Raw genomic sequence first — 13,564 nt, forward strand, 5'->3', positions numbered from 1 at the left:
CTCACGTTATCAGCAGATTACATTCATTCACGCTCTCCATACCTCTCAAGCTTTCTAAACTTTGTGGGGTGTTGCAACACCTTCAATACTGATTCACCCTTGAGTAAGTGATGACGCCAAGTATAGTGACATCATCATAAGACATCATGCATTTTCATAGTACCAATAAATCAATCCATAAATCAGACAACGAACTATTCCACCATTCAATCAATCAACACAGTCAATCAATTATTCAATTAGTCAATCAATCAATCAATCAATCTGGATTTTATTCAGCTTCAAAGACAATAAATGAAACTTGGTGGGTAGAGACATAAAAGTAGTAGGCAAGGCTTAACAGTTTCAGTACCCCGGAGTTGGCAAGCATGGCTTACAAAGTACATACAAGCGAAATAAGCACACAGCAGCCACCCTCATTGGAACATTATAATTAATCTAGTAAATTCAAAAAAGTAATGACCTAGGTCGGCAAACAGAAGTGAATGAAAGAAAAAAAATATGCCACTTTACCCCTTCGCCACGTTATGTACGCTATTCTGCACGTTACTTGTTTTTATCAGTTGTATCGACTTGTGACTAAGAAAGAGCCAGGTACATTGGGCTTTGAATGAATGAAACATCTTGAATAACGAATTTATCTTCATTAAGTTTGCAGTGTACTGTTTCATACAATTACTTTGCTGAAGGCACTTCCATGTTCGGCGACTTCTTTAATGCGCCGCTTTCCGCGAGCGATATATAAAGTGCATTTTTTTTTGTTGACAATCAAAATACCCTAAAATATTTCGCACAGTATTTCTTGCCCAAGACTTGGTCGTATTTATGCAAAACAAGGCATCAATGTTTTCGCAAAAAATAGATATCTAATTGGAGTTACTTGGCAATCATTTCCATAACACATACAAAATCAGCATGTAATGGCATTTTATTTGTTGCAACACAAGATTGAGTGCTTTAAATAACCTTGTCTCGATTTGACTCCCTTATAGTTCTCCAAAGCTATCGCGCTGGCGATGAACCGCGCGAGTGTTCGACACCAGAATTTACATGTCTGATGGGAAGATACGTTAATCGAAGCACTCGGTTTATACCCTCTTGTTTGAGTCACTCTCCTAGTCAAATCTGAAGATGCAAGAAAGTAAAAAAAAAACGTCACGAGAGCAGGAGAACTGTAAGACGGGCAGCAAAAGCGTTGTGCATACGTCAGCTTTCACCGAATATATGCTAGATGGCAGCACAATACCGTGCCGGATAAAGCACGAAACCTTCAGTTGGTCGTTGGGAATTCGCGTTTTACGTGCGGGGTATCGTAAGCGTGCGCACTCTTCGTGGAAAACGATGCGTGCTAACAGGCAAGATAATAGATATCTGCGACACTGTACGATGTAAGGAATACAGCTTGCTACCACAGATACCTGAGGTAGCTTCGCTTTTTTCCCGTAACTCTTTTGTAATCCTAACATAGTGTGAAATGAAAGCAGGGAAATTTTTTACCTAAATTTGTTTCTGATATACGATCATATGAATCAAACAGACAATTAGGGCAAATAAACCACAGGGGAAAGTAATTCTTGTACTTACTGTAGTCTAGTAAAGACTTGATTGCAGTCAAAGACAACAATTAGTGTTCCCGAGGCTTTCCTTGGCAGAATTGTCGATTGAATTCGTTTGATTCCACGTATGTAAAGCATGTCTAGATGGGATAGATTTTAACCACATAAATATGCTCAGCACTAGCGCCTTTGCATAATTTTTCACTCTTCGTCCAAGCGTGCACGAGCATGTTTCTACATGCACGTGTGTCTGCTGTGTCAGTCATTAACTTCAACGTCACGGATTGCGCACTCACAACTGATTTCCCTGCCTTTGTTCTCTAAGTTGTGGTATGAGACGCACGTGGAGAGCTTCCCCACCAGTGACCAGAGTCTTGCGCGCGCTCGTGCATGCAGTGCCTTTGTCTGCAAGGATCGATCCGTCCGTTCAAGTGGTGGACGTAGGCCGGAGTGCAAACTTGAGCTGCCACGTGGCTGGACACCCGGTGCACGGCGTCGTGTGGACTCATAACGGACGCACCATAACGCCCTCTTACACGTCGCGGCCAGCTCCTGCGTCTTCCTCAGCCACCCTACGCGGCAGCGGAGAAGCGAAGTCAAACTCGGCAACTGGCTTGTCCAGAATTGCGGTGCTTTCTCGCGACACGCTTCACATCACCGGTGTGAACCGACAAGACCGGGGAATGTACCAATGTCTCGTCTACAACGAGAGGGACTCGGCTCAGGGCTCAGCGCAGCTTGTAATTGGAGGTAAGCATTACTCATCAACTGCATATATGAACCAATAAAAGAATGCATGTTAAAATCGACACGCACAAAAAAGAAAAAAAAAAGAGAGGAGGGGGAATGGCCGACAAGGCTGTTCCTAGTTTTTTTCTTGTCAATATTTAGCGCCTACTCTATTAATGTTCATAGATAGCCAGCTAGCTCAACAGTATATTCTGAATATTGGAAAGTGTCAATTTTAGCGTGAAATGACAACACAAGAGAGACGACAGGACAAAGCGTTTTGTGCTGTCGTTTGTATTGTGTTATCGCTTCCCGCTGAAATAGACACCAACTGGCCCGATAACGCATTCCGTTACATATATTATTGCCAGAATCTACGGATGAAGTTGTTATGTGGAATAAGTAGAACGATTTATAGGAGCATTAAGCAATGTGCATAGATAAACAGAATTCTTTGCTCTAGGTGTCACGTCAGACAACATATAAAATGTTTATTATACCTTTTAACCAGATTGGTGTCATCCATCAACCGTTTTATTGAAATGATATAGTTGTTGATACAACGATAACAAAATGACAAGTTTGAAAGAGGTATGAGTGTGGTATGCATTACCGGAAGTAAACAATATTGAATTCGCTTACAAAATATAAGGAACAGTTAATAAACAAAAATAACAGTACGTATTTTTTGCGAAACAATCTTCGCCTTCTCGCACTATGCCACAAAGAAGTCATGTTGACTATTCATGAAAGCACGAAGCAGCAACACAGGCGTAAGGCTTAACCCATGTGCGATGCTATTGCTACGTACGTGCCACCTTGCCGCAAGGTGCATTCGCTCCATCACGGCTCACAGAGGACGCTCCCGTGTTCGAACACGTGTTCACGGAGCGCCAGGCGCGGCCCGGCACCACCGTATCACTGAGGTGCTCGGCTTCGGGAAACCCGTTGCCGCAAGTTACGTGGTCTCTGGATGGCGCACCAGTGCCCGAACACTACCACGTCCGTATAGGAGACTACGTCAGCGGAGAGAGGTAAGCATCGCACGACTTGTATTGAATGCGCTGTGTTCTGAGTATTGCTGTCCCGTAAGCATGCGTATAGCTATATAGTATATGGCGGTTGGAAAATGGAGAAAGAAGGGACACGATCCCTGTCGTGGCACTCGCATTTCGTTTGTGGTGCAATGCTGTAGGGAAGCGGTGGAGGCAAGATGTTTCGATGGAGGCGAAATGCTTGACTGTAAGCTCATTGTGTGATGTCAGTTCACGTTAAGGAACACCAGATGGTCGAAACTTTCAGAACCCACCTCAAAGGAGGGTTGTGAAAGTTTCGACCATCTGGCGTGCCCCATATTCACATTGTGGTTTTGGCATGTAATAATTAAGATATTATTGGGAACAGAAAGAGAGATTACAAAAACAAAGAGATCATACATAAAAAGAGAGGAATGAAGTCATGCGCACAGTTTGCGAGTGCATCAATCCTAAGGGTTCGTCGCACATATATAACCACTTCGCGTTGTTCAGTAACGCTTGCGTTGCCTTCTTCGCCATAAAAACATAAGTCCTACAATCTTGGCTGTAGAAAAACGTCTTGGGTTCAGGCGGTTTAGGTGCATCCGCCGCGGCTATAGCTGGGTTTAAGAGTGAGCCCAGCTAAACAGGATGTGTTGCATTGTCTCTTCGGTCACGTTTACGTACGGAAGCCCACGGGGTATATAAGCTGCTCACATATACACACATAAGATAAATTAGTTTGCTGCATTGATCAGAAAGCCCTGACAGAGTGTCCCGGAGGGGCACACATTGCTGAAAAACATGCTCACGTGGATCACTTATAGAATCATTCTTTATTGCAGCCGTAAACTGAGCATATGAACTATCAAATTCTAACCAGTCTCTTGTTTTCAGTTATTTTGAGGACGTTTAATTTTCTGTACTTTTGGAATAGTGCAGTTAAGTTGAGCTTTTTAAAGCCCACAAAAGACGTATACTAGATTCTTACACTATTGTTCCAGGCAGGGATGACTGGGAAGCGCACCCCCCCCCCTCCCCCTAAGTTTGTCTAGTTAGCTATATTCGCGAACACGTTTTTTTCTTCTTTGTTGCTTGGAAGGACTTTGGCTTTCAAAAAATCAAGCCTTAGCCTTTCCACCCACCCACTCATCTAAAAAAAAATCCTGCCTACGTGCCACGTTCCATAGAGTTCTGCGATCTGCAACTGCAGCGTTTCCTTTTTAGATAAGGACAAGTCACGGAAACGAAACACAACGCCTAATGAAAAAAAATATTAACGCTAACAAATGAGCTTACTACGAACAACGTACGTATACGTACTGCCACTAAGTAAATAAAGAAGAAGCCTTCGGAAAAGAAATCACGTAGTCAGTAAAGGAAGCGTAGATAGCTCCCTAAATTTTTCAGGATTTCATCAATACCTCCTTTCGCATACCCTCAAAAAAAAGCAATTGCGTAAATAAAAATGAGTGGGCGAACAGTCAAGTGTACTGCAAGATTAATTTAGCTACCCGAAGCCCTTTAACTGAAAGCTGAAGGCGTAAGTTGGTGACGCAATAAAGAAAGCCAACAAGGAACATATAAAGAAATGGGGAATCTGTCGTATTAGTGGGCCGTTCTCATCAAGCTCGTGACTGTGTAAAAGAAGTAATGGCAGGTCATGAATGCAGGGGGGTTAACCAGATTCGAACAACTGGTTTGCTACCTTCCACGTGGAAACACGATGAATCACTGTACAGGTTGCACTACCAGTACTTGGCTGGATAAATTACTTGGAGCCAATGTTCACAGGCACCAAGAACACAGGTTTTACCAAGAACACAGCTTTTTGGGAACACTTTAAGCACCACAGACATTTACTCTTGGGTGTCTATGTTTTGCTTATTCTCTTTTTCCGGCATATATATAGACTAGTACACAGCTACATCAATATGACCGGGGTGCGAGTGGAAGATGGTGGCCTCTACAGCTGTGTGGCTCGCAACGGCGTGGGCCGCGTTTCTCACACAGCCAGGCTCAACGTGCTCGGCAAGCCCTTGATTCGACCAATGGCCAACGTCACGGCACTAGCTGGACGCACAATGAAGCTACATTGCGCCGTTGCTGGACATCCAATAAAGAACATCGTCTGGCAAAAAGGTGACTTTCTTAGCAATAGCGATTTAAAACGATCTATCAAGTCATTCAAACGAGAGGTGCTTGCAAGCGTTTTGGCAACTGCCACAAAGAACTAGTTATAGCAGCGATGACCACACTATCCTTGCCTATGTACTAACTTAAAAACGTCGTCGATAAGCTTTCGCAATCAACTGAATAGCATACGCTGTCGAAACAAGTTCGCAAGAACATGTCAATGAAGCAGTTCAAGGATATCCTTAAGAAGCTTGTACTTGCACGAGTTATATATAATCAGGTGTTGCAAATCTGACATGGCGCGATGAGCGTGCAATTTTCAATAATACGCACGATATGTCGTCAGCCGACCGTTTTGTCTAGACGGTCACTCCAAAGGAAACACAATAACGTAGACGCTAGCCTGAATAGAACATACTATACTCATAACTTTGAGCAAATCAGGTTCACTGCAGGACAATGGCTTCTCCCAATTATGTATTTTGCTTATCTTGTGCTAACCGATTTCCTTTTATTATGGTGTATTTCGTCACTTCATCTAATTCTCGGCCTTTTTCGACTTGCGCTTCCCTTTTCTTGGTAACCAACAATTCTGTTGAACTTACTGTCTGTTCTACTCCTAATTGACCAGTCCACGACCACTTTCACTGCTTGCTGTCTAATAAGATATCTATATCCTTCTTCTTACTCATTCTGTTGTCCTCCGATTGCTTCATGGTACTCGCAGAAGTTTTTGTTGCATTTTATTGAATGCATAAAGTTTCTCGCTAATATTTTATGCAAGATAGAAGATAAATGCGCATAAGACAGACAAGTGGCTTGAGACACACAGCGTTCCAGGGGCGTAGTCAAAGGGGGAGGACGACTTTGAACTTTACGATATTTTTTTTATTTTGCTGGAAGCGTGTGTTTACATTTTTTTAATTCTCGTCTGTGCGTTTGCGTGTATGCAAATATACAGGCACACAAACGCACGCATGAATATACAACATAAACTATGATTGGACAGACTCCTCAAAAAAATTCTGGCTACGCAACTGCAGCGCTCTTATGTGTCAAGGCTCTTCTCTGTCTTTGATTTATGCCAGCGGGGTTGGACTCGGTGCCGTGCTTGCGCAGCTCAAATCGGGATTCCAGGAGTACGTAGTCGCATACGCAAGCCGTACCCTCACCAAAGCGGAGAAGAACTTTTCTGTGACAGAGAATGAGTGTCTGGCAATTATATGGGCTCTAGGAGAATTTAGACCGTACCTATATGGTCACCCTTTCGACGTAGTCACCGATCACCATGCACTTTGTTGCTGCATGGTGATCGTCCATGCATCAACAAATCGACCACCATGCAGAGTTTTACATGCGTGTTGTCTACAGGTCTGGCCGACGTCCCACTGATGCCGACGCCCTATCGCGTTCACCTGTATCATCGGAAAACTCTGCCTGTCTATCTGCCGTAGACGAAACGGTTGCGTTTGCAGCAAACTGTGACATGGCGTCTGAGAAACGTAACAATGACTGGATCAGCGCGTTTCTGCGATTTCTTTCAGACCCGTCGACTTCTGCATCTTCTCGAATATTGTGCCGTCAAGCGGCTCACTTTGAGACCCACGATGGCCTCCTTAGGAATTACAAGTCTGATGGCCGAAAGTGGTTACTGGTCATACCTCGCCACCTTCACGCTGCAATATGTTCAGCTTTCCATGCTGACCCTCAATGCGCACAGGCGGGCATCTTCAAAACATACGCTTGGCTTTCCTCCCGGTTTCCTTGGCGAGGAATGTACACCTTTTTGCGCAAGTACATTCAGTCATGGCCGCAGTGCCAACGACGGAAAGCTCTGCCTCATCACATCTCTGGCCCGATCCAGAATATCCCTTGCCCAGCCAGGCCTTTCGACCTCATTGGAATCGATCTGTGCGGGCCTCTTTCATTCACGGCTTCAGGAAACTGTTGGATCGTTGTCGCTGTCGACTACTTGACGCGATCCGCAGAGACAGCCGCTTTGCCTGCTGCTACAGCATGCGACGTATTGTCTTTTTTCTTGCGGAACTTCATTCTGCGTCACGGCGCCACGCGTGAACTTCTCAGCGAAAGAGGACGTGTCTTCCTCTCCGAGCAATATACGCCGATGATATAACAATCTGGACGAATCGGGGCAGTTTAGGAGAAATTGAAGACCGCCTGCAGCAGGCCGCCTCCATTGTGGAGGACTATGCGGCACAGTGTGCGTTGCAGTGCGCTCCAACCAAATCTGAATTCCTGCATATCAGAGAAAACATTAAAGATAGGACGACCCTGAACTTGATGGTATCAGGATCAACAATACGAGAGGTTTTAGAACTACGAATCCTTGGCCTTCTGATTCACAACAGAACAAAAAACAGCACCACGCTAGACAAGCTACGGAAAATTGGAGAACAGGTAGGGCACATGATCCGCCGAGTGTCAAACAAGCGCGGGGGGCTACGAGGAAGGGACGCGATTCGGCTCGCCAATGCTTTTGGAATTAGCAGGATTCTATATTCAATACCGTACTTACGAATGACTAAACACGAAGAGAACAGAGTCGATGCTATTCTTAGGAAAGTAATTAAGCGCGCACTTGATTTACCCATCAGCACTTCAAATCAGAAACTCTCTGCATTGGGAGTCTTTAACTCTATACAAGAGCTCCAAGAAGCCCACCTCACAAATCAATATACGCGTCTTACGCAGACGCCCCCCGGGCGGCGCCTACTGGACCGCCTCTTGATCCGACACGAATGCGAAATCGAAAACGCGCAGCGTATTACTGAACTTTGGAGAACAAAACTCTGGGTGTCCCCGCTTCCCCGCAATATGACCAGGGAGGCGCACCAGGGTAGAAGGCAAGCACGCGCTGAGGCACTTGAACAACGGCTTAGCTCCCGTTATGGGGTCTATTACGTCGATGTGGCCGGGCCGTTACCTAGGGGATACTATACGGCGGCGGTAGTACATCAAGGAACGCAGGTGGACGGCCTCATTTTCAAAGCCACAAGCTGAAGTAAGGCGGAGGAGGTGGCCATTGCACTGGCAGTATCCCATCCAAACTCAAAACAAATAGTTACAGACTCTCGAAGAGCCTGCGAGAGCTATCTTGCAGGAGAAATTTCTCCATTGGCTAATAGACTTTCAAAATTCAGCATCAGGAACCGCGATCCTACCCCAAAACGTCTTATATGGACTCCGGGACATCACGGTCTACAGGGTAACGAGGCTGCACATGCAGCGGCCCGCGTGCTTACTTCCCGGGAAACTCCCCGTTCTCCTGATAGACCTGAACGTCCCGCACCTTTAACACGGTTTCCAGAAATCAAAGAATACTACATTGAGCAACGTCGCTTGTATCCTGCACCAGCAAAGGGACTCTCGAAAACGAAGGAGCGCATCCTGCGGCGCCTACAGACAAATACACTGCTCTGTCCAGTCATACTAAAATATTACGACCCTAAAATAAGTGGGCAGTGCCAGTACTGTGGGGAAGTGGCCAACACTTACCATATGGTCTGGGCCTGCCAAATGAACCCAAAATTAACACCTTTCTCAACCCCACCAAAAAGGACTGGGAGACGACCCTACTCAATAGCTCCACACTAGAGGAACAGCGAACTCTAGTGCAGCGGGCTCGGGTGGCGGCCTCGACTAATGACGTCCCGGACTAGGGATGTCAACCAGCCCGGTGGGGATAAGGGCTATCTGGCACAGCCAGCATCAATAAAGGGTTTTTCCTCCTCCTCCCTCCTCTCCGAAGTCATCAACACACTCCTTGCCGAATGCCGTATCATTCACCGGTTTACCAGCGCCTTACATCCCCAAACGAATGGCTTGACGGAAAGATTCAACCGTACCCTTGGCGACGCGATATCTAAGTATGTTGCCTCAGACCACTCCGATTGGGACCTCATTTTGCCTTTTGTGACATACGCATAAAACACTGCTCCACAGGCGACTATGGGCTTTTCGCCTTTTTTCCTGATATACGGCCGAGACCCTTCCACCACGCTAGATACCATTCTGCCCTACCAACCCGATGTCTCTGAGTCTACGCCCATCTCTGAAGCTGCCCGCCGTGCCAAGGAATGCCGTAAGCTCGCCCAGTCGTTCTTAACCATCGACCAATGGAGACAAAAGTCTCGGCGTGACGATAACCACCCGTACCCTGACTTTGTTCCGGACACCCCTGTGTGGCTTTGCGTTCCAGCTGTCCCTACAGGCCTTTCTTCGAAACTTGTTTCAAATTACCAGGGACCCTACCGCGTTGTCTCGCAGACTTCACCTGTTAACTACATCGTCGAACCCGTTACGCCATCCACAAACCAGGGCTTTCGGGGTCGTGAAACTGTTCACGTACAGCGGTTGAAACCATATTAAGATCCACTCGTACTCTATTCTCCGTGAGTCACCAGGATGGCTCCTTTTCCGACGGGGACGATATGTAGTGAAGAGGAATGTCCGCTACTGCAGCGACATCAACACGTGGGCGCGAGGCACGAGCGAGGACTGCGTGGTTGCTAATGCGACGACGCCCGTATAACCTGCCAGCTCTTGCTGCTTCTGTACCGACGCTGCTACTGCTTTTGACCTTGCATTTACAATATATATATATATATATATATATATATATATATATATATATATATATATATATATATATATATAAGGAAAACAAGTGTATACCTAAGGGCTTGTTTTTCCGTGTTTTGACACAATATTGATGAGATCTAACAGACAATAATGCCAATGAATGTATAGGGGAAGTTATTAGAACCAATGTAATGTAAATAAGTAGAAAGAAAAGTGGACTTATTGTCTGTTAGATCTCATATATATACATATATATATATATATATATATATATATATATTGTTAAGACGTTTATTGGCGGTCACTCGTCGATGATCCACGACAGCGACAGTCAATGCGGGGACCGACTCCCTGCACGAGCTGCTCTTATGAAAAGGACAACCCACTAGAAGGCACTGGAGAGGACGACCCACTGTTCGAAGGCTTTGCCACAATGCATATATATATATATATATATATATATATATATATATATATATATATATATATAAACTTCGAGAATAGTGCAGTATAGGAAACAAAACAATAAAATATTTATTAAAAGAATTAAATAAATATTTTATTGTTTTGTTTCCTATACTGCACTATTCTCGAAGTTTATAACTTTTTTACGGTAGCCGGAAGAAACTCCTATCATCTATTTCATCTATATATATATATATATATATATATATATATATATATATATATATATATATATATATATATATATATATATATATATATATATATATAAGTACTGTGAATGGAGAGGCATCTTACACGTTAAGGACTGACAACACGTACGCTGCAACGTGCACGCGAGGTTAGGCTTTTAGGGGCTGTTTTGCCAAGTACTTTAGTACTATACTCGGGGACAACTTTATTTGCCAATGAAGGAAAGACTACGTGGGCCAAACTACTGCTCCTGTACTCTTCCGCGAAGTGGTCTGGTTCGCCTCGCGTTTCGAATGACAGCGGCGTTTATGTAATCCCAGTGCACACAATTTGATACGCTTGCCTACACAGCCATTTGTGAGCGAAATTAGACTCAAGCTCCTTCGGCACATCTTCGGAATAGCTGGAGGGTGATGCGCGCTCACCTATAAACACGAAGACGCCATTGAGTTTGTGGGACACGCAAAAACACGAAATGACTCTTCAGAAAGCAACAACAAATAACGATATCTGCTCGGCGCGTGCAGCGTCTCTTTACAGCATCTTGCGGAAAATAATGTCGTTCATTTTAATTACATTCACGTGGAAAACATGTGCGCATTCATGGCACTATATTCTACAGGGGTAGCACATGCCCACTTTACCTCCATAGCCTTCCATTCATTGCCACAGAAAATTGTCCCCTAGTATAGTGGACGCACTTGGCACAACAGCAACATACTCAGGAAAGCATCCGCCTTATAAGGCCGATTTCGTTCCTGATATTGTTAACATTTTTACACCTCGTAGCAAACTTTGAGCTACAACAGCTTCGCTAATAATAATATTATTGTAGCAATTTACTTTCTGTTCTTATTATGTGTCCTCTTCTTTCGGCCAGTAATGGGGTGGGCTAAAGCTTCAATAAGAAGCCAAAGGTGGCCAGAAAAGAAGGGATTGCTGCTGACTACAATGTTGCGATTTATCAGCGATATTACGCGGCAGTTCACTATGCTGGTTATGCATCAATGTACAAAGTTTCAAACAAAATAGGGATCGCTGAATTCCCTTTGTTGAATTTCCAATAAGCAAAAGTTCGTCACAATCATTCTCATGGTGATAGTAAGCTCTTTATTTAAGATTACTTCGTACACAGTCCTGTACTGCTTCTAAAAACACATTTGTGCCTATAATTTTGAGCAATTGTGTATTTTTTCACGTTGCACAAAACGTATGACATTGTGGAAGGCTTCATGAACAAGATTAGACGCGTCACGGAGGCTCAGGCTCTTGCTTCTATTGAAAAAACTCACTCTCTACCTTATTGTTATTCTATCAATCTGCTCCCATCTTTTTTTTTTAACCTTGGACTTTTACGCGTTGTCTTTGATCTTTGCTTTGTCAGTGGTGCTTTTCGAACTACCAAAGTTTCGACACGTTAGTTATCGGCTGCGCAAAATAAGTCTCCGGTGAGGTATAAATAGCGGCGAGAAACTCCAGCAGAAAATCGATGACGCGAGGGTGGCCGAGTTCACGGTAGTGCCACACTTTCGTTCTTTCGTTGGCGCATAGATTATTCGATTAGCAAAATCAATGTTTTCTATTGATTGGCGGAAGAAACGCTATAAACAGGACGAGGCCGCAAAGCGCTAAATACATACGTTAGCTTGATTAGGTGTGTTCACCATCACCCCTTCAAAGTTTCTTCGAAAAATACTCGGAATTTCACCCAAGAATCTTCTTCTTTCACGTGGGCTCCTGTCAGAGCTTCGTTTGAAAGTGTAGGAAGAAAATTTGAGTTTTAACAATAGTGAGGGTTTATTTAAATTATTTATTCACTTCAAGGGCCTGAAATACGCCATTCGCAGGCCACATGCCGCCCGCCTTTCTCTTGCTAGCTTCTAGGTATGACCATGCTCGGACAGGAATATTTAAAAGACGGTAGTGTTTCTTAGGATACTTCAACGCAGAAGTTTTGGTCTGTCTGTCTATCTGTCTTCTTATTCGTCTGTCTGGCACTCGATTCAGACAGCCGGCAGACAGACGCCCTCAGGTGCGTGCACGAATACAGCGGACAGCAACCCTCACAACAGCATACCTTCAGAAACAAGGCCTAACTATATCAACTGTGAAGTGCGCGTTAATGGCGTTTACACGCAAACCAATGACGCCATACCCTGTTTACATCAATGGATAGAGTGTCAAATATGCACGGACGCATCGTTTCCTGGGCATAATAATCGACAGAAGTCTTTCGTGGAGCCCACATTGTGCGTACTTGAAGAAGAGACTGCTATCTATTGTGCATATAATGAAATTCATGTGCGGGAAAGCATGGGGAACTTCTGTGGCCTCCATGCTACAGCTGTACAGGGCCCTATTTCTGGGTCTATTGCGCTACAGCTTGCCGGTACTGACTAACACTTGCAAATCGAATACTCATTCATTGGAGAGTTTGCAGGGTCAGGCACTGCGTATCTGCCTAGGACTGCCCCGATGCGCTTCTACTTATGCCACAATCATGCTTGCCAAAGACCATACGGTCAGGACATATAGAGTTGTGGATTGCCTCAGAGCGCACATTTGACATGCTAGCCGTGTCCCCGACCACCACTTGGCCCTTCTACCCTCCAGAAGACCACGTGCTACGTTTTCAGACGTGATAGCCAAGCACCTAAACAGCATTCCATCAGGATATACGCCAGCTGCGAGAATGGCATGACCTTAGTGGTGCCTTGACCAGCCGGAAGTACGTCTAGAAATTCCGGGAATCAAAAAGAAAAGCAATCACTTCAGAGTAGCATTGAAGCAAGCAACACTGCAATTATTGCATGAGTTGTACTTAGACCGACCGCAGATATACACTGATGGGTCCGTCTCGTCCAGCAG

The 13,564-nt window shown here is 44.6% G+C and overlaps 1 protein-coding gene and 1 long non-coding RNA gene across 3 annotated transcripts in view; one reads left to right on the plus strand and one right to left on the minus strand.

Moving 5' to 3' along the window:
* Window positions 1-13,564, plus strand: part of LOC119169567 (cell adhesion molecule Dscam1-like) — a 219,747-nt gene that overhangs the window by 151,112 nt on the left and 55,071 nt on the right. For both annotated transcript variants that reach the window (XM_075875971.1, XM_075875973.1), the window contains exons 7-9: window positions 1,953-2,306; window positions 3,142-3,319; window positions 5,214-5,443. In XM_075875971.1, the coding sequence (XP_075732086.1) occupies window positions 1,953-2,306; window positions 3,142-3,319; window positions 5,214-5,443 (762 nt within the window). The remainder of the gene's footprint in view (window positions 1-1,952; window positions 2,307-3,141; window positions 3,320-5,213; window positions 5,444-13,564) is intronic.
* LOC142774843 (uncharacterized) overlaps window positions 1-13,564 on the minus strand; it is a 374,795-nt gene that overhangs the window by 110,597 nt on the left and 250,634 nt on the right. The window lies entirely within an intron of this gene.

Source organism: Rhipicephalus microplus, chromosome 2, assembly GCF_043290135.1.
Source record: "Rhipicephalus microplus isolate Deutch F79 chromosome 2, USDA_Rmic, whole genome shotgun sequence".
NCBI classification, from domain to species: Eukaryota; Metazoa; Arthropoda; class Arachnida; order Ixodida; family Ixodidae; genus Rhipicephalus; species Rhipicephalus microplus.